This window comes from Solea solea, chromosome 12 (genome assembly GCF_958295425.1).
Source record: "Solea solea chromosome 12, fSolSol10.1, whole genome shotgun sequence".
Classification (NCBI taxonomy): domain Eukaryota; kingdom Metazoa; phylum Chordata; class Actinopteri; order Pleuronectiformes; family Soleidae; genus Solea; species Solea solea.
In genome coordinates this window covers 27,792,395-27,810,824 of record NC_081145.1, presented here as the reverse complement: position 1 = coordinate 27,810,824, position 18,430 = coordinate 27,792,395, and the positions used below count along the sequence as shown (strand labels likewise).

The 18,430-nt window shown below is 42.9% G+C and overlaps 1 protein-coding gene across 18 annotated transcripts in view; it reads left to right on the top strand.

Moving 5' to 3' along the window:
• ppfibp2b (PPFIA binding protein 2b) overlaps positions 1-18,430 on the top strand; it is an 84,800-nt gene that overhangs the window by 3,658 nt on the left and 62,712 nt on the right. For 15 of the 18 annotated variants that reach the window (XM_058644538.1, XM_058644537.1, XM_058644532.1 and 12 more), the window contains exons 2-4: positions 9,170-9,277; positions 11,874-12,082; positions 18,093-18,179. In XM_058644538.1, the coding sequence (XP_058500521.1) occupies positions 9,196-9,277; positions 11,874-12,082; positions 18,093-18,179 (378 nt within the window). In that variant the 5' untranslated portion in view covers positions 9,170-9,195. Of the gene's footprint in view, positions 1-9,169; positions 9,278-11,873; positions 12,083-15,480; positions 15,620-18,092; positions 18,180-18,430 lie in introns of those variants that run through there. The other 3 variants (XM_058644530.1, XM_058644534.1, XM_058644535.1) reach the window with 3 other exon arrangements.

Sequence of the window (18,430 nt, the reverse complement as noted above, 5' to 3'; positions counted from 1 at the left end):
TGTAACGCGATCTGTCGCTCGTCTCGTTTGTGACTGACAGGCTCCTCCTACTCTGCGTAACCTTAGTCTTCCTGTAGTCACGGTGCTAGTTTTCCGGAAGTTTCTGCACCTCACTGTTGTTGTGTCCCGGTCTACACACACACAACATGGCCCCCCCCCCCCGCCGTCCTACGGATGGTGCGTTCCATATTTACATCAGGAGTAGATTAGTAGATTAGATTTATGTCAATATTTTCAAACAACACTTTTTAAGAAGCAAATAAGATATAGATTTAATCAATCAAAAATATTATATTTTATTGTTTGAAAATAAACTTGGTGCTCCCTGATTTGTTCTTTGCGCTCCCTCACTTGTTCTTTGATCTTTGCGCTCCTTGATTTGTTCTTTAGGCTCCCTGATTTGTTCTTTGCGCTCCCTCGCTTTTTCTCTGCACTTCCTCTCTTGTTCTTTGCGCTCCCTGATTTAATCTTTGCCCTCCCTCACTTGTTCTTTGATCTTTGCGCTCCCTGATTTGTTCTTTAGGCTCCCTGATTTGTTCTTTGCGCTCCCTCGCTTTTTCTCTGCACTCCCTCTCTTGATCTTTGTGCTCCCTGATTTGATCTTTGCCCTCCCTCACTTGTTCTTTGATCTTTGCACTCCCTGATTTGATATTTGCCCTCCCTCACTTGTTCTTTGATCTTTGCGCTCCCTGATTTGATCTTTGCCCTCCCTCACTTGTTCTTTGATCTTTGCGCTCCCTGATTTGATCTTTGCCCTCCCTCACTTGTTCTTTGATCTTTGCGCTCCCTGATTTGTTCTTTAGGCTCCCTGATTTGTTCTTTGCGCTCCCTCGCTTTTTCTCTGCACTCCCTCTCTTGTTCTTTGCGCTCCCTAATTTAATCTTTACCCTCCCTCACTTGTTCTTTGATCTTTGCGCTCCCTGATTTGTTCTTTAGGCTCCCTGATTTGTTCTTTGCGCTCCCTCGCTTTTTCGCTGCACTCCCTCTCTTGTTCTTTGCGCTCCCTGATTTGATCTTTACCCTCCCTCACTTGTCCTTTGATCTTTGCACTCCCTGATTTGTTCTTTAGGCTCAATGATTTGTTCTTTGCACTCCCTCACTTGTTCTTTGATCTTTGCGCTCCCTGATTTGATCTTTACCCTCCCTCACTTGTTCTTTGATCTTTGCACTCCCTTGCTTGTTTTGGGAGAAACTGCAACGCTATCTTTGAAGAGTGAGAAAATCATAAAACGTCACCATTGTGTTTTCGTGTTTACAACCAAAATGCTACTTTGGGTCGCCGTCGTCGTCTTTTTTTTATTCGTCTTGTATTTGGAGATCGTTTAGTCTTTTATTTTCTTCCCTTAGTCGCCCTGGCTTTCTTCATTCTGTCTCCGTTTCTGTGATATTGTATAAAATGTAACTAACACTTGTCCGAATTATGCGTTATTTAACAAAAACAAAGTTTCAGCGTCTTCTTCTTCCCTAGTTTTTGGTTGTTGCAGTGTTACAGCGCCACATTCAGGCCTTGCGTATGTACTGCATCGTTTTGTGTGGAATCTACGGAAGAGACCATCTTAAAAAAACGACAAAGAAAAAGATTGTTAAGGGAAAAGTTTGGATTCAGGCCTTGGAGAAAGATCCCATTTAATTCCAATTGTTTCACACACTTTATCATGCACGAATAATGCAAAAAGTGCCAAGTATTTAGATTTTTAGGCTTCCTACATGTGAATACTTCCATTGCTTCATTTGACAAAGAAATCACATTAAAACTGGAAAAAAAATTCATTTGTGAACATCATGATTTCACAGTTTTTGACCAAACAAGAACTGAATTTAAAAATAATTGTCAGTTGCAGCTCTGAATAATAATGTGGAGGCCAACGATCTGAGCTGCCTTGATTCGCTGATGTGGCTGTTCCTCCCATGATGCTTTGCTGTGTCGCCTCATCATCATCAACACATGGCAGAATGAGTCCACTCTCTGTCTAAATGCTCACCGCAGCTCCTGTCGCTGGGTTTTTTGCTCGCTCTCGGCCGTCACATGAGGTTGTGTTTGACTTTAATATGCGTGTGTGTGTTTATTAAGAGGCGCCGACGTGTTGTTTTGATAACCCCGGCTCACAGTCACTGTGCTGACGCTGGTCTTGGTCTTCACTGCTGCTTGTCTCTGCCTGAGGCTACTTCATGACTTGAGAATGAGGCGGAATGTAAAATCTGCACAGCTGTAACGTCTTGCTATGACGTCTGAAACAAATGCGTTTAAAAAGTGGTGGTGAAGTGGTAGTGTGAAGTACTTTAAAAGGGGAACTTGTGTTTAAAAGAAAAGATAAATGAAAATAAATAAAACTAGGACAAGCTCGTTCAAATACCATTGGTGCAAAATCGCCAAATTTGCCAAAAATTTGCTGTTCAACCTAAGATGGCGGACAGTAATTTTCTTCACCCCGACCTTCTACGCATGTGTATCATTTTTCATGCATGTACGATAATTGTGCTGTTCAGGGTCAACATCCAATTTTCGACGTACATTCCCCTGAACCACTTTCAGACGTAAATGTTCACCAGTTCTGATCCGATCATAGAAATCTTTTGGGGCGTGGGAAAGGCCTCAAAAAACGTGATTAATTTGGCTTTCTACCGTTTGTACAAAATACTTTTAATAAATGCATATATATTGTTATTATTTTCACATTTTAAATATTTAACTTCATTTATTAATTTATTTGTATTAAAATATACAGAACCATGTGGAAAACAGATATATTACAGCAGTGTAGAGTAGTATATATATGTATGTTACATATATGTACATATTATATTTAAATACAGATGCAATGACCGTGCAACTTTAATATAAATCTAACATTCAAAGTTAAAATAAATAAAACATTAATAATATACAAACTTTCAAACTGTCAGGTCAAAACGTTTCCATTAAAAACAAAATAACACGTCAACAACAAATCTATGGATCACACCGAGCATCTAATGACAGAGACGTGATGATGTCATCAGGACAGGCCGAGGTAACGCTGCTCTGTGTCGGGCACAGTGAGCACCAGCGTCCGCAGAGGCGGAGCTTATCACCCCCGACAAACGTCGCTGCAAATTTGTTCTGATTGGTTATAAAATGAAAATCTTCTTCATGTTTTTGAGAGAGAGAGAGAGAGAGAGATCCTGTCACATTGATGTCAACTGGTGAAGAATCTGGGGTTTCTTGTTGGCTTGGCTTTACACACACACACACACACACACACACACAAAAACCTCTTACCTAACCGAATCTCGTCTTTGGTCCCTGTGAGGATGACAGGTCCTGACAAGGTCGGTGTATGTAACACAAAAGATCCTGCTAAGACAAAGCTAAGACACACACACACACACACAGACACAGTAGAGCCTCTGGGCTCAGGTCTGGCCTCTGGCAGTTGACACTGATCCAAACAGGCTGAGTGAACAAACGCACCAGTAGCTGTTTTTGTGTTTTTCCTGCGTTAATATTTAAGCCGTGCGGCTCCACGCACGCACACACACACACACACACACACACACGCACACACACACACACACACTGATGATGTGGGAACACTATCGTATTTTCCCATCGTCCAAAAAACAATGACGACGCTTAATATTTAACGCGCTGTGACCACGACCCCCAACTCTGAGCTACTGATTACTTCTGTGTCGTGACCTTTTGAAAACATGAAAACACCGGCTTTAACGTTTATTCTCCTAAATGTACACAGATTTCTTCAGTGTCGTATATGAGTGTATTATGTCATATTGATGGTTAATCTCTGTGGTTGTTGTTGTTGTGTCACAGTCAGCGAGTGAGTCATTGTTTACATCTGCAAGAGAGAGAAACTAAATCCTTAAATACTGTTTTGGATTTTTGTCAGATGTAACCTTTGAAGGGATAGTTTTCGGTGTTCTTAGGGTGATCATTACAGCACAAAACATGTCATTGTGTCATCTTAAAAGTGAGTCATTCTTCTTCTGTTTTTAATCTGTTAATCTGAACTGTAACCAGGACTGCACGCAGTCAGGATAGGACCCTCGCAAGTGTCCCCCACACAAGTCAACGCATGCTGAAGTCTGAGGGCTTCCTGTTTCGTGACAAATGGTCGAAATTCACAAAAAACCCCCGCAGAGTGTTGTTTTGAATCTGCAAAACCTTTCAAAGACTTTTCACCTTGGATTTCTTTTTTGTGTCAGTACAACAAACGCGCTCGGACGAGTTCGCTCATTTACGTAGGGTGCAAAATCGCCAAAATGGACGCCATAGTTCCAAATGGCTGGTCTCTGTGCAGGTTTTTGTTTTTTTCGTCTGTAAATGTGCAGCTCGTTTCTCCGTCTCATTTTTGCCGCCCGTTGGCCACCTTAGGATCTGGATCCTGCAGTCTGCGAGATGAGGACTGAGGTGCAAAAGGCCAAAATGGATGCCAAAATTCCAAATGGCCGACTTCCTGTTAAGTTGAGGCCGTGGTTACAGTTTACTTTTTTGTTCGTCTTGGTCTATAACATCTTCCCACCAAGTTTCAGGAAATTCAGTGGAGCTCAATTTTGCCTCTGTTTTCACCTGGGGGGGAGGGGCTGTAGAGCCCTTGAGCAATGCACGGGTTTCGGGAACTATGCCAATATCGCATTTTCGCCTGACCTCCATGCAAAGTTTATAATAATAATTATTATTATGATGATGATGATGATGATGATGATTAGCACAGAGGAGCTGCTCAGCGACTGACTCTACAAGAATGTAGTCGTACTGGACGGCAGCCAGGTGTTGGTGTACGAACGCTGTGACGACGGGGAAACCTGTCTCTCTCCCTGCAGGCTGTGGCCGTTAAAGCAACAGTTTCTGGGGGTTTTTGTTTGTTTTTTTGAGGCGTGGTTTTCTGAAGAAACCGACACATAGTCCGTGTTGACTGTGCTGGGACATGTGAGTGCCCCCCACCTGCACTGCTGGGTCCTGCATCTTGTGCTTAGAAGCTCTTCAACTGAAAATTTATATTTTTTAAAGCAAAAAAAACTGCAAATGTGGATATAAAAATGTTTATATATAAGTCTATTTTCTAATTTTTATGACAAGAACATCACATTTATTTTGGTCAGAAAGTATAAGTTTTCATTCACCTATATTAAAAATAATGTGATCAAATTAAGTAAATATAATAATAAAGCCTAATAAAGGGCTATCCTAATAACATTTGCATATAAAAACACCTCAATAGAAAAAAAAAAATCACTTTTAAGTCCAGAGTAAATCAATTTTTTTTAGCTTGCAGGGAAAACAGGAGCTGCTGGGGCACTACTGCCCCGTGTGGTCAGTTTGTGCCACTGTGGTAAACCTGAAAGAAAGTTTCCAATCACAAAATAGCACATTTGAACATAGTGATGGAGGCAGCAGTGGATCAACAAGTCATCTGTGCTGTGATGTGAAAATCGCAGATTTTCTCAATGGGGTTTGGTGCGGGAGAGTGAGCAGTTCACAAATTTCACTTCCTAGTCTAAAATGCGTCTGTAACAGCAAGATTAAGCAGTTAAGAAATCTTCAGCAGGTATAAATATTCTTAGGATAGCCTTTTATTAGGTTATGTAATATATATATATATATTTCATTAGGTCCAGTTTTGGGTATAAATTACAATCATTCTGGGTATGGTGTATAAAACACTCCTGCTGTGTGTCGTGTTCACACAGGTGCAAGAGATGTGTTGATATGATGTGACCGTTTGCTCACAGGCGACAGCGGATGTTTATTTCTTACCAACCGACACGTTCAGAAGCAACAGACGTGTGTTTTAAAAAACTCTTTAGAACCGACTAGAACCTTCACTGCGCATGAAATTATTAACAAATAGAGCAAAAATCGTGCAGCTCATAGCAGCTCTAGTCTGAGTGGTGATGAAAGCTGCTGGTTTTTTTCTTAATCATTCAAGAAAAAGTCAAATGTGCCTCGGACTGCAGAGCTGTGGATTTAAAGCTCTACAGTGAGTGGATTATCCCACTTAAATAGGTGTTTGTGTAGGGTGTGTGTGTGTGTGTGTGTGTGTGTGTGTGTGTGTGTGTGTGTGTGTGTGTGTGTAGGACAGTGCTGATCTGCAGTGCTGTCAGCACTGCTGCTTTGTAAAAACAGGGGGGCGTGGCTGACCTGTCGTCACATGACGACAGGCCCAAATAGCAGGTTTAACAGCGAGGCGGCCGGAAACACGTTTTTAAAAATCCTTGTAATCTGGGAAAAATTGCGATGCTCGACTTTTTGTGTAAAAGTCAGAAGCTGCTGGTCTACTGCTGCCTCGTGTGGTATGTTTGTGTAACTGAGGTAAATATGAACAAAGTATGATCTATAGAGACTGACACGCTTAATCTACCAATTACTACATATTACAGTTTTTGTTCCCACAATCACGATAAATGCTGTCATGTCACTAAAACTCAAATTTTCAGACGTTCTTAGTTTTAAAAATCCAATTTCTCCTTAACTTAAGTGTAGTTGAATAAAGGAATAATTAGAGTGCCTGCTCTGCAACGCACACCACTGAGAACTCCCTAGTAGCTCCTCCCACAGTTTTGAGAAAAAAATCAAAACGTCTTATAAAAACGTTTATATCAAAACGTGCGGTTTGGTCGAGAATCGTGTGCTATGACTTTTCTAAGCATTTCGATAAACCATGGCGACAAAAATCGCAAAAAACCCAAACAAAAAACAAATGAATGGGAAACGGTCGAAAAAATGCTCACAATCCAGCCCAATCTGGAGCCTCACAGTGTCGTCATACTTTAACGTAGAGACGTGGTTGAAACTTTAAACGGGTCACAAGACTTGGGACTTTTCTCACCCAAGTCAAAGTTTTGATACGTAGTACAGTTTTTAAACAATCACAATTTAAGTTTTGTGCTTCTTTTGGACGTTTTCAGATTTTATAATGAGTGTGTATTGCGTGGCCAGAGTGTCTCACTCTAGCTGAGGTCCTGAAGAAAATAATCACAAAAATCTCTAAACAAACTCTTCTCTTGCCCACAATCCCAACTGACACGGACATAAAAACGTTGCTGTGGTTGTCGTCTAACCCTGGGTGTTGTTTTCATTGTCATATGATTTGCGTTTTTTCTGAAAATCACCTAAAAGCACAGAGAGTTCTGCTCAAACCTCCCATGTTCAAACTCAGCTTTGCAGTTTTTAAAAAAATAAACGAGGGTGATTTTAAAACTGTGATTTCTCTGTCAGTTCACACCTGTTTTTCATGAATTTAAAGGTGGGAGTTCCTGAAAGCCTCCTGACACTCACAAACCAAACATTTAATCCCTATCATTGACCGTTCTTGAAATATGACAACTTTAAAACACGTTGCTTTCTCAGTTTTTCACCAGTTTTGGACAGCTAGAAACAGGTGTTTGGAAGGAAAATAGCACTTTGTCGAAATACTTCAAGTTTTAAAGGTTCAATCCACCCGGCAGCAAGAAGCAGGCACGATCAAAATGTTTCTAGTTGTGATTCTAATGTTATTATTTCCGTCTCTGTCTTGACTCAGGATCAGTCAACAGTGAGGTGGGCGTGTGTAACTGCTGCAGGAAACAGGTCACACATTGTCACGTTGGACAAACTTGTTTTTCTGGTGCGTCTGTTTGTGCAACAGCCAGAGAAACCTGGAGGAGGCCAAATCAATGCCATTTAACCATTAACCCTTTCCTCTATCGTGGGAGTATTGACGGATCAGCGTGGCCGGCTCGCAGCTCCCCGTCGGTTTCTTTAAATCAGATTACAACAGTGTGTTAACCATGTGTGCTTTAACACATCGTGTGTGTGTGTGTGTGTGTGTGTGTGTGTGTGTGTGTGTGTGACACTGTGCCTAACACTAAATTATCATTAACGCGGTTCAAGGGGAAAGAAACTGTTTCACTGTGAGACGTTTCTGCTCCAGAGGAATAATCCTGGATTACAGGAAGACGCACACACACACACACAAACACAGACACACCCGCACACTTCATTCTTCCTCTGTCTTTCTCTCACTGTCTCACCCTCAAACACACACAGGTTTGTCCTGCTCATCTTCTCAGGAAGCTACTTTGACTTCCACTCATTTGAACCCCCTATAATCAGTTAATCCCTTACCTTAACTTAAACACAATTCAAATCTGAGCCCTAAATTTAACCAGTTCCGAATGAGAGGAAATGAGGTTCTGCCTCATTAGGACCATGTTTTTGGTCTACTGGTCAGTGATTGTGCCAGAAGACAACACACACACACACACACACACACACACACACACACACACACACACACACAGGCCAGAGACTGACACAATCTCTAGAAAATGGGGCAATTCAACAGATAATCCAAAAATACAACATGATACTTAACTGTGAAATAAGTCATTAAAAACATGTTTAATACTCTAATATCTTGCTTTCGTGTGTCATTTAATGACGTTTCTGTCACTTTTAATAAATCGAACACTCTCCCCAGACCATAGAGAACATCTGTGATTGTCGTTCATCCTCCGTCACTACGTTCAAATGTGTCGTCTTGCGACTTCGGGGCTTTAAAATCCCTCAGTGACACAAACCTGCCACACGAGGCAGCAGCAGACCAGAAAACGCTGGTTTTCTCTATGGACTTTGGTGCAGGACAAGGACACTTGCACAAACAGGCTTATGTCGCATGTTATGTTGTAACAGAGGCACGAAAAACCTGCTGTTTGCTTAATGATCGCACACACACACACACAGACACAGACATTGTTCTGTGAAGGTCTACACGGCTGTTGAACACAGTCTCTCTGTCACTGGTCTGAATGGTTCCTGTCACTCTTTGTCTCACTAAGACTAATATAGAGTCATTTATAATCACACACACACAATCATGGGAGCAGCAGACTCTATCGCCGGGTTTCCAATGAAATGCATTTAAATTTTTAACAGAATTTCAATTTTTTGCTCAAGAAAAATTTATCTGAGTTAGGGCTGTTTTTTTATAAAATGTCAGAAAACCATGGCTTGTGTATTAAAAGCCTTTGGTTCTAATACGTGACAACAAACTAGTGACTCGTTAGGAAGTTGTTTTCGGTGTAACGGAATCATTAGAAGGGTTAAAAGGTCAAGGTCAGGTCACACTTGGTAAAAATGAATGTAGATTTTGAATTCACAAAGACTTATTGTCGTTTTCTCGTTCTTCAGCACGCCGCAAAACCCCCCGAGGCCCGATGCTTCCCGCCATCACCATGGAAACAGAGGCCAGTCACATGCTGGAGGCGGCGCTGGAGCAGATGGACGACATCATTGCAGGTAGGAGAGACGTCACCACGTGTCCACAAACATGGACATGGAGGTTAAATGGACACTCTGAATTGACTGTAGGCGTGAATGTGAGAGTGAATGGTTGTTTGTCTTTATTTGGGACGGGAACTATTCCACCATCAAATATTGTGACCTCGCATTTTGCCCTATGTCGGCAGGGATTGGCACCAGCAGCCACCGCGACCCTACCTACCTAACCTACCTACCTTACCTTACCTTACCTTACCTTACCTTACCTTACCTTACCTTACCTTACCTTACCCTACCTACCTACCTACCTACCTACCTGCTCTAACTACCTACATTACCTTTGCTTACCTACTCTAACCTACCTACCTACCTTACCTTACCTTACCTTACCTTACCTTACCCTACCTACCTACCTACCTACCTGCTCTAACTACCTACATTACCTTTGCTTACCTACTCTAACCTACCTACCTACCTACCTTACCTTACTTTACCTTACCTTACCTTACCTTACCTTACCCTACCTACCTTACCCTACCTGCTCTCACTACCTACATTACCTTTGCTTACCTACTCTAACCTACCTACCTACCTTACCTTACCTTACCTTACCTTACCCTACCTACCTACCTACCTGCTCTAACTACCTACATTACCTTTGCTTACCTACTCTAACCTACCTACCTACCTACCTTACCTTACTTTACCTTACCTTACCTTACCTTACCCTACCTACCTTACCCTACCTGCTCTAACTACCTACATTACCTTTGCTTACCTACTCTAACCTACCTACCTTACCTTACCTTACCTTACTTTACCTTACCTTACCTTACCTTATCTTACCTTACCTTACCCTACCTACCTACCTACCTACCTGCTCTAACTACCTACATTACCTTTGCTTACCTACTCTAACCTACCTACCCAGCCACACAACCCAAAAAACCTTTGTATACAGAGTGAGTGAAACCAAGATACACTTGTATATAGAGTCCATTAACTCAGATGGTTCCTCCTGCACTAACGGTGTCTGTCTCTATATTTTCACACCAGTCGCAGCCACCTGTCTGTCTCACATAGGGCAGGAAGATGGAAATACATGAGCTGTACATTGTGTTGTGATGTAGTTCAGAACATGAGCGTGAGCGTGAGCGTGAAGTCCTCTGCGCTGTCGTGTCACATAAACCCTGTCATCTGTTCCGGCTCTCAGCGACCACAAATAGAAATGCATTAAAAATCCCGATAACATCAGCCAATCACTGACATGAAAATCAGAGGCACTTATCAACGGAATTTAGATCCGTCCGCCGCTCGTTCTGCTGCGTTCCACGCTCAAACATTTGGGGTCTGGTGGGAGCGACAGTGGAGGCTCTTTAATGTTCTGCCCTTTGACCTCTGCCCTCATTCATTAAGGTTTCTATACACAGCTCAAATATGTCAGCTTGTTAGCTTTGGTTTGTTGTCTGCAAAAAGTCAAACCTGCAAATCTAAAACATTTAGAGCAGAGAAACCAGAAAATATTCACATTTAAGAAGCTAAAACACGGAGAGAACAGTAAAAAAAACACTTTGTCATGTTTTTCAGAGGGAAACATATAAGAAGAAGAAGAAGAACAGCAGTTTAATGATGGAAATGGTCCTTTTTAAAGGTTTTACTGACAACATTCAGAACTTTGTATAAAACAGTGTGGAAATATTTGGCGATGGGATTAAGTAGTCTGTAAATTGTGTGTAATAGGAACTTGTAAGTTTATACCTACCTTACCATAACTGCCTAACATTACCTTACCTACCGAACCAACTGACCTAACCTACCTAACTTATCAACCTACCTACCTACCTACCCACCTCCTTAACCAACTTACCTACCTACCTACCCACAACCCTTAACCTACCTACCTACCTACCTACCTACCTACCCACCTTCTTAACCTACCTAACCTTACCTAACCACCTACCTACAAACACTCAAACCAATTACTCGATTTTCAAAGTAGTTCATTAATATCGTTGAATAATACTTGTGTGGTGCTTTGTGTCCAACTGTCAGTCACACTAAAATGTACCTGACTTAATCATTTATGGCACTTTTCCGCTGTGATGGCTCCGCCCACGTTGAGGTGACTGATACCAGAGGGTGGAGCCGAGTCATGCTAGAACTGGATAGTTCGTCATTATTTTCCTCCCGATGTGAACATGATTCACAGAATCCACCTCATATTCTACGATAAAAGAGCTGAGACAGCAGAGGCGCCCCCTGCTGGACATTCAGTATATTCATGTTTCCAAATTTGCTTCACCGGCAAAATACAATATACGGTTGACAAAGAAGAGAGTGAGAGCAAGAAGAGAATGAAAGTATAAATGTGAAGTGTGTCAGAGTGTATCCAGATGTGTGTGTGTGTGTGTGTGTGTGTGTGTGTGTGTGTGTGTGTGTGTGTGTGTGTGTGTGTGTGTGTCGTACAGTTGCCAGGGAAATGGTCCAGGTGACACATGGACAATTTAGACGCACGAGTCTCACTAGACTCAGTCAGGGCTTGGTTTTATGTTGCGTCGCGGTCACATTTTTCAGATTTGAATGACTGGTGTCAATGATCACTGTGTTCCTCCAGGGTCTAAAGCAGCGGCGGGGGAGTTCTGCAACAGCGTGTACGACCTGGGTTCTCCCGTCAGTGTCGGCCCGCTGCACGTCGTCCACTTAGCTGAGGAGCTCAAACTGGCTCTGGAGCTCCAGCCCAACCAGGAGGAGCGAGACGGCCTGAGAGCTCAGTTACACGCCGACACGGCTCGGGCTCTGATGGACTGGCTGCAGAGCGGAAACGTGAGTGTCAGCGTCCATGTTCTGTTCTCTCTGCTGTGCAGAACCTCGTCCATCAGTATCTCCATATCACCATAATGGAGTGCTTTTTTTAATAAGTAACCCTTTTTTTAATATTGCCATATTAAAAATATGGCAATATTATGCCGGCATATCGTCTGGATACACTCATATGCCGGCATATCGTGACTTAAATATTGTGATACTGTTATCTGACTTAAATATCGTGACTTAAATATCGCGATAATAATGTATCGTGACTTAAATATTGTGATACTGTTATCTGACTTAAATATCGTGACTTAAATATCGTGACTTAAATATCGCGATAATAATGTATCGTGACTTAAATATCACGATAATATCGTCTATAATATCATTTTGGCTCATTGGGATACAGGAGCTGCTGGTCCACTGCTGCCTCGTGTGGTCAGTTTAGGCCACTATGGTAAATGGAAACAAATGATTTCAAATGTTACTAAAGTGTTACTAAATAAGACTTTCAAACTTCCTGATGGACTATGGTGAAGGAGCGTGTTTTCTTTATTATTTGAGTCTTTTGACAAAGCAGCTGTGTGTGTAACTGGGATGGAGGCTACAGTGTAGAGAGGGTTTGGGCCGCGTGCCAATTAGCTTCCCCGGGGACGCTGTTACAACTCCACTCTTATCAACTTCCTGAGTTTCCTCCCTCCTTTTTACGCCGTCTCCTCATCCTCACTTTACTCCACTCTGTGACTGTGAGACCTGACATGACTCACAGCTGCAGTCTTACACTCTGTCACCTGCTCAGGTAAAGTCTGAAAGTGTCTTTTTTATTATAGAGAGTTGCTGTGTTTTTCTGCTGCTGAATTCACCGCCGCTGCTGCTGCTGCTGCTGCTGCTGCTGCTGCTGCTGCTGCTGCTGCTGCTGCTGCTGCTGCTGCTGCTGCTGCTGCTTTGTTCTGTTGCATGAGAGTGGTTTGTCCTGCAGAGGGCGCTGTTTTCTGTCCACACACACACCAGTGTGGAGTTTTACGCTCAGGCAACTGAGACAGTTGAGGTTGAAAAGGGGAGGAACTGGATCCTGGCTTGAGTTCAGTTGCTTTGTTTCAACAGCAGATGTCTCACATGTTGCACACACGGACTCCTCCCTCCCTCCCTCCCTGTGCCTTTTCTTCTGTCTTTCTTTGAGAAGTGTCTTGAACCAGTTGAAAACATTACGTCTCGTTTGATTTAAACTCTTGTGTGTGTGCGCGTGTGTGTGTGTGTGTGTGCGTGTGTGTGTGTGTGTGTGTGTGTGTCAGATGAGTGCTAATGTTGATGTTTTGGAGTTTCCTGCTGAACACTTAGAGCGTTTGCACTAAATAAGGTTTAACTCAGTACAGTTCCTGGGACGGCTCGGCTCTGCTCAGTTTGTTATGGTTTTCCATGACTATAGTACATCCTCAACGTGGGTGGAGTCGTCATAGTAACGGCTGCGTGAAACTAGTGACGTGTGAAGCAGTTGTTTTGGGTGAAACTGAGTCGGCTTTGTTAGATGTTGCAGATTAACGCATGTTGTCAGGATTTTTAAGTCTTTTTAACTTTAATCTACAGTTCAGCTTTGTTCACTTTGATTCTTGTGTCAGACGTCGCACTCATGACTCTTCAGTGACGACAATCTCTGACCAATCACTGGGATTTGGAACTATATGTAGATTTTGGAATGAAGTTGATTTTTGAACTACAAGTAGATTTTGGAATTATATTGTGTAGTATAATTCTAAAATGTTGTGTATTTTAAGCTGGTGTAGATTTTTAGCAGCTGTGTATACGACCACACAGCAGAAAACCCTGAACCGTCCCTTTAAACTTAATCATCATACAGTTTAGAAAGGGACTTTTTCTTTCTTCTGTGGGGGAAAGAAAAGTCTGGCAGAAGAAGACGGGAGTTTGTCAGGTCCTCTCCTCGTCTCCTCGTCTCCTCATCTCCTTGCCCTGTGTTCACCGGCGCCCCCTTCCTGCTCCTCCCTGTGCAGCATTAAAGACACTTGTGCTCGACAATTATTCTGCCCCCTGCAGGCTGCTCTCCAGGGGATATCTCACTCACACACACACACACACACACACACACACACACACACACGCGCACACACACACACACAGTCTGGTTTCCATGACTTCAGAGGACATTACATTAACTCACATTTATTTTTCGCCTTAAAAAAGTGTAATCATTTATGTTATGAGGACAGGATTAAAGAAGACAAGTCGGCAAGATGTCAGTGTGTAAACATATGTAGCGGTCCCCACAACAATACCCACGCACACACACACACGCACACACACACACACACACACACACACACACACACACACACACACACACACACACACACTCATGTAAACACACACATGTAAACACAGGAAGCATCACGAGTGCATTATTGTCTCCAGGAAGTTGAGACGCGCTGTGACTGCAGCTCGTGTTTCTGAGGATTTAACTCGTGAAGAGTTAAAACGTCTGTTGTTAGAGTGGTAACACACACACACACACGCACGCACACACACGCACACGCACACGCACAAATGAAGATGATGTCATGGACACACACACAGTTCAGTACATCTGTATGTGTCATTGTTTTTGTGGCTTTAAGAGGACCGAAAATCGGCGTGAGGACATTTAAGATGGTTCTCACTTTTTTAAAGGTTTTATTTGGGGGGGGGGGGGGGTTAAAACCTGGTTTTAGGGTTAGGAGGGTTTGTGCGTGTGTGTGTGTATCAATTGTCAAACAAACCTGTCTTTGTGAGGACCTTTTTTTGACCTTGTGAGGACATTTTGCCTGGTCCACACAACTTCTCAATCAAGTCCTCGTTATGTCACTGAAGACATGTTTGAAGATTAGTCCGAGGTCAGGGTCAGGGTTAAGGTTAGGATTAGGATTAGGATTAGGCCAGTAGTCTCCAGGAAATGAATGTAGTGTCCTCTGAAGTCATGGTGAGACAGAGAGAGTCTCTCACTTCTTCAGTCAGAGTGTAACTTCATTCAAAGGGAGGACGAGTGTGTGTGTGTGTGTGTGTGTGTGTGTGTGTGTGTGTAACAGGGCTGCGTCTCAGACACTAACAGATGACCGCCCCCCCCCCCCCCCTTCCTCTCAGGGCTCGGCCATTTGGCCGTCAGACGGACTTGAGAGAGAGGACGAGAGGGGAGAGAGAGGAGAGAAGAGAAGAGAAGCGAGGCAGAAATAAATAGAGGAAGAAAAGAAGGAGCGAGAGAGAGAGCGAGAGAGCGAGAGAAGGGTGAGGGGACATAAAGATGAGAGAAAGTGAGGAGCTGAAGCAAAGAAGGAGAGAGTGAAGTATTGAGGGAGGAGGAGGGAGGAGGAGGGAGAGTGGGAGGTGGGAGTTGTCCCCCATTCTGAAGGAGCGGGATCGTAAAACACCCTCCTACAAACACACACACACACACACACACACACACACACAGGGAGATGAAGTAGGGGCTGAATCAGGCAGAGATGGGTTGGGATTATGGAGACTCCCATCGACTTCTACAAACACTTCTCCTGGCTCAGAAAGGTGAGACTCTCACGTCTTCTTTCATTTTACTCTTAATCTTAATCTTAATCTTGGTGCCTGCTGGAACTCCAGTGTTTCTGCTCAACAGGACTCAGACTACTGTCTCGTGTCTCTGTCTCTGTTACTGTCAGGCTGATCCTCGACCTGTGGTGTGTGTGTCTGTGTGTGTGTGTTATCAGATTAAAAAGCTGTATGCCTCAGCTGACCGATGTTGACAAAGATCTGTGTGTGTGTGTGTGTGTGTGAGATCGAGCGGGAAATTTAACCACAATTACTCCTGGCCTAATCCTAATCCTAACCCTAATCTCAACCTAACCTTAAAACATAGCTTTACTTTAAAATGTAGTCATTTACGTTATGGGGACTTGATTTTTGTCCCAACAAGGAAGACAAGTCCCCATAACACACACACATACGCACACACACACACACACACACACACACACACACACACACACTTACAGGCTGTTGATTCATTCAGTTAAGTTTGTGCACCTCCGCTCCACTAGGGGGCGTAACACATAAACACCCCCCTGCCCTAAGATGGTATTAAAAAAGTGAGGAGCCATGGTGGCTTAGTGGTAGAGTGAGTTGTCTTTCAACTGGGCGGTTGTGGGTCTGCTTGTCCATGTGTGTCCTTGAATGAGTGGGTGATTGAGTGATTGCGTGATTGCGTGAGTGACTGGAAGTTTGTGGGTTCAATTCCCGGCTCTGCTAGTCTAAATGTGTCCTTGAGCAAAGACACTTAACCCCATGTGAAAGGGTGAAAACTGTAGTGTAAAGCAGCTTATCAAGACTAGAAAAGCTCTATAAGACAGACCATAATACCAACTCGTCTTCTGGTTGTATTTGGTAGTAACGAGTAACAAAGAGAGTTGTTGTTGTAAATATAAATCACAGATGAATGTATGGCTGTGTTTGTCTGTGAATCATTAAAAGTAGGTGGTGTCCTTCATGTTGTCATGCATGATGATTAGGAATTATAAGTAGATTTTGAAACTATAATTCAAATTTAAAATTATAAATCAAATTTGGAAATATAAGTAAAATTTGAAATTGTAAGTAAAACTTTGAATTATAAGTATATTTTGTATGATATTTCACAGAATTTTCAAAGTAAAAGTGCTTGTTTGAATATGGAATCATGTACACTGTACAATAATGAGGCAACTGTGACTAAAACACCAAAGCAGCCTTCATTTAAAGTGGAGTGTATTACATACAATAATATAGCAATCGTTACTACTAAATCTTATACTTTAATCCCCTTAGGGAAATTGTTATTTCTCTGCATTTGACCCATCCTAGAATTAGGAGCAGTGGGCAGCCACACTGAGTTGTGCCCGGGGAGTAATGGGGGTTGAGTACCTTGCTCAGGGGTACCCAGGCCCTTTTTGACCTGGTGGGGACTTGAACCGGCAACCCTCCAGTTACAAGTCATTCTTACTATTATAACTCAATATGATATATTATATTAACGTGTCTTACTTTACCAAGGCAAAACATGACAAACTGCTGGTGAACACACAGCAGCAGTGACGACAACACGGACTGTCGCAGTGTATTTACGATAATCCTGTTGTTGTGTCGATGCTGACAGAGCTGCTGCTGCTGCTGCTGCTGCTGCTGCTGCTGCTGCTGCTGCTGCTGCTGCTGCTGCTGCTGCTGCTGCTGCTGCTGCTGCTGCTGCTGCTGCTGCTGCTGCTGCTTCTGCTGCTGCTGCTTCTGCTGCTGCTGCTGCTGCTGCTGCTGCTGCTGCTGCTGCTGCTGCTGCTGCTGCTGCTGCTGCTCATTCATTTTCACCAGCACATGACACTCCCACTTAATCAGAACCATCTGACTCATCTGACTCCCATTTACACAGAAATAGAAATTAACACTGGCGGCGAATCATCGTCCACGCGCTCCTGAAGCATGTGCCCAGGGTCTTTTTCCACAGCGTCGCCACATTCTCCCGTCAGAGCAGCGGGAGCTAAACAAAGCTCGACTTCAATTTAACCGACACAAACAGAAGAATCGCTGCGATTCTCTTTTAAAATAACTTCTTAAAAGTTGTCTCACCCTCATCCTGAACTCTAGTTTTGAGACGCCTGGTTCCAAGTGAGCTGAGGCGATACTAACATGTGACGTCGACAGACTGTCGGCCTCTGATTGGTCAGAGAGTGTCGTGTATATATACTATATATATATATATATATATATATATATATATATATATATACATATATATATATATACATATATATATATACATATATGTATATATATATATATATATATATATATATATATATACATATATGTATATATATATACGTATATATATATATATACATATCGTGGACGATGGACGGTCTTACCTGATTTTCCATATTCCCGTAGCAACTGTCCTCTACGTGAGGACACACACACACACACACACACACACTGTGGTCATGTCCACGCTTCATTGTCCTCATGTCTTTGTGTCCAGGTGAACCTCAGTTCTCCAGCCAACAATGAAACCTACCAGGAGCGACTGCTTCGCCTAGAGGGAGACAAGGAGTCTCTGGTGCTACAGGTGTGTGTGTGTGTGTGTGTGTGTGTGTGTGTGTGTGTGTGTGTACACATGACATTTTGGCTGCTCCTCACAACTCCTAAGGGCTTTTTGAAGGTCAACACTTGGTCTCAGGTTTGGGTTTATGTTGGGGTCAGGTTAAGGTTAAGGTTAAGGTTAAGGGTAAGGGTTGGACACAGGGCTGGGAATTGCTGCTGATCTCTTGAATGGATTTGATTCCGATTCACAACGGCCAGATTTGATTCACATTTAGA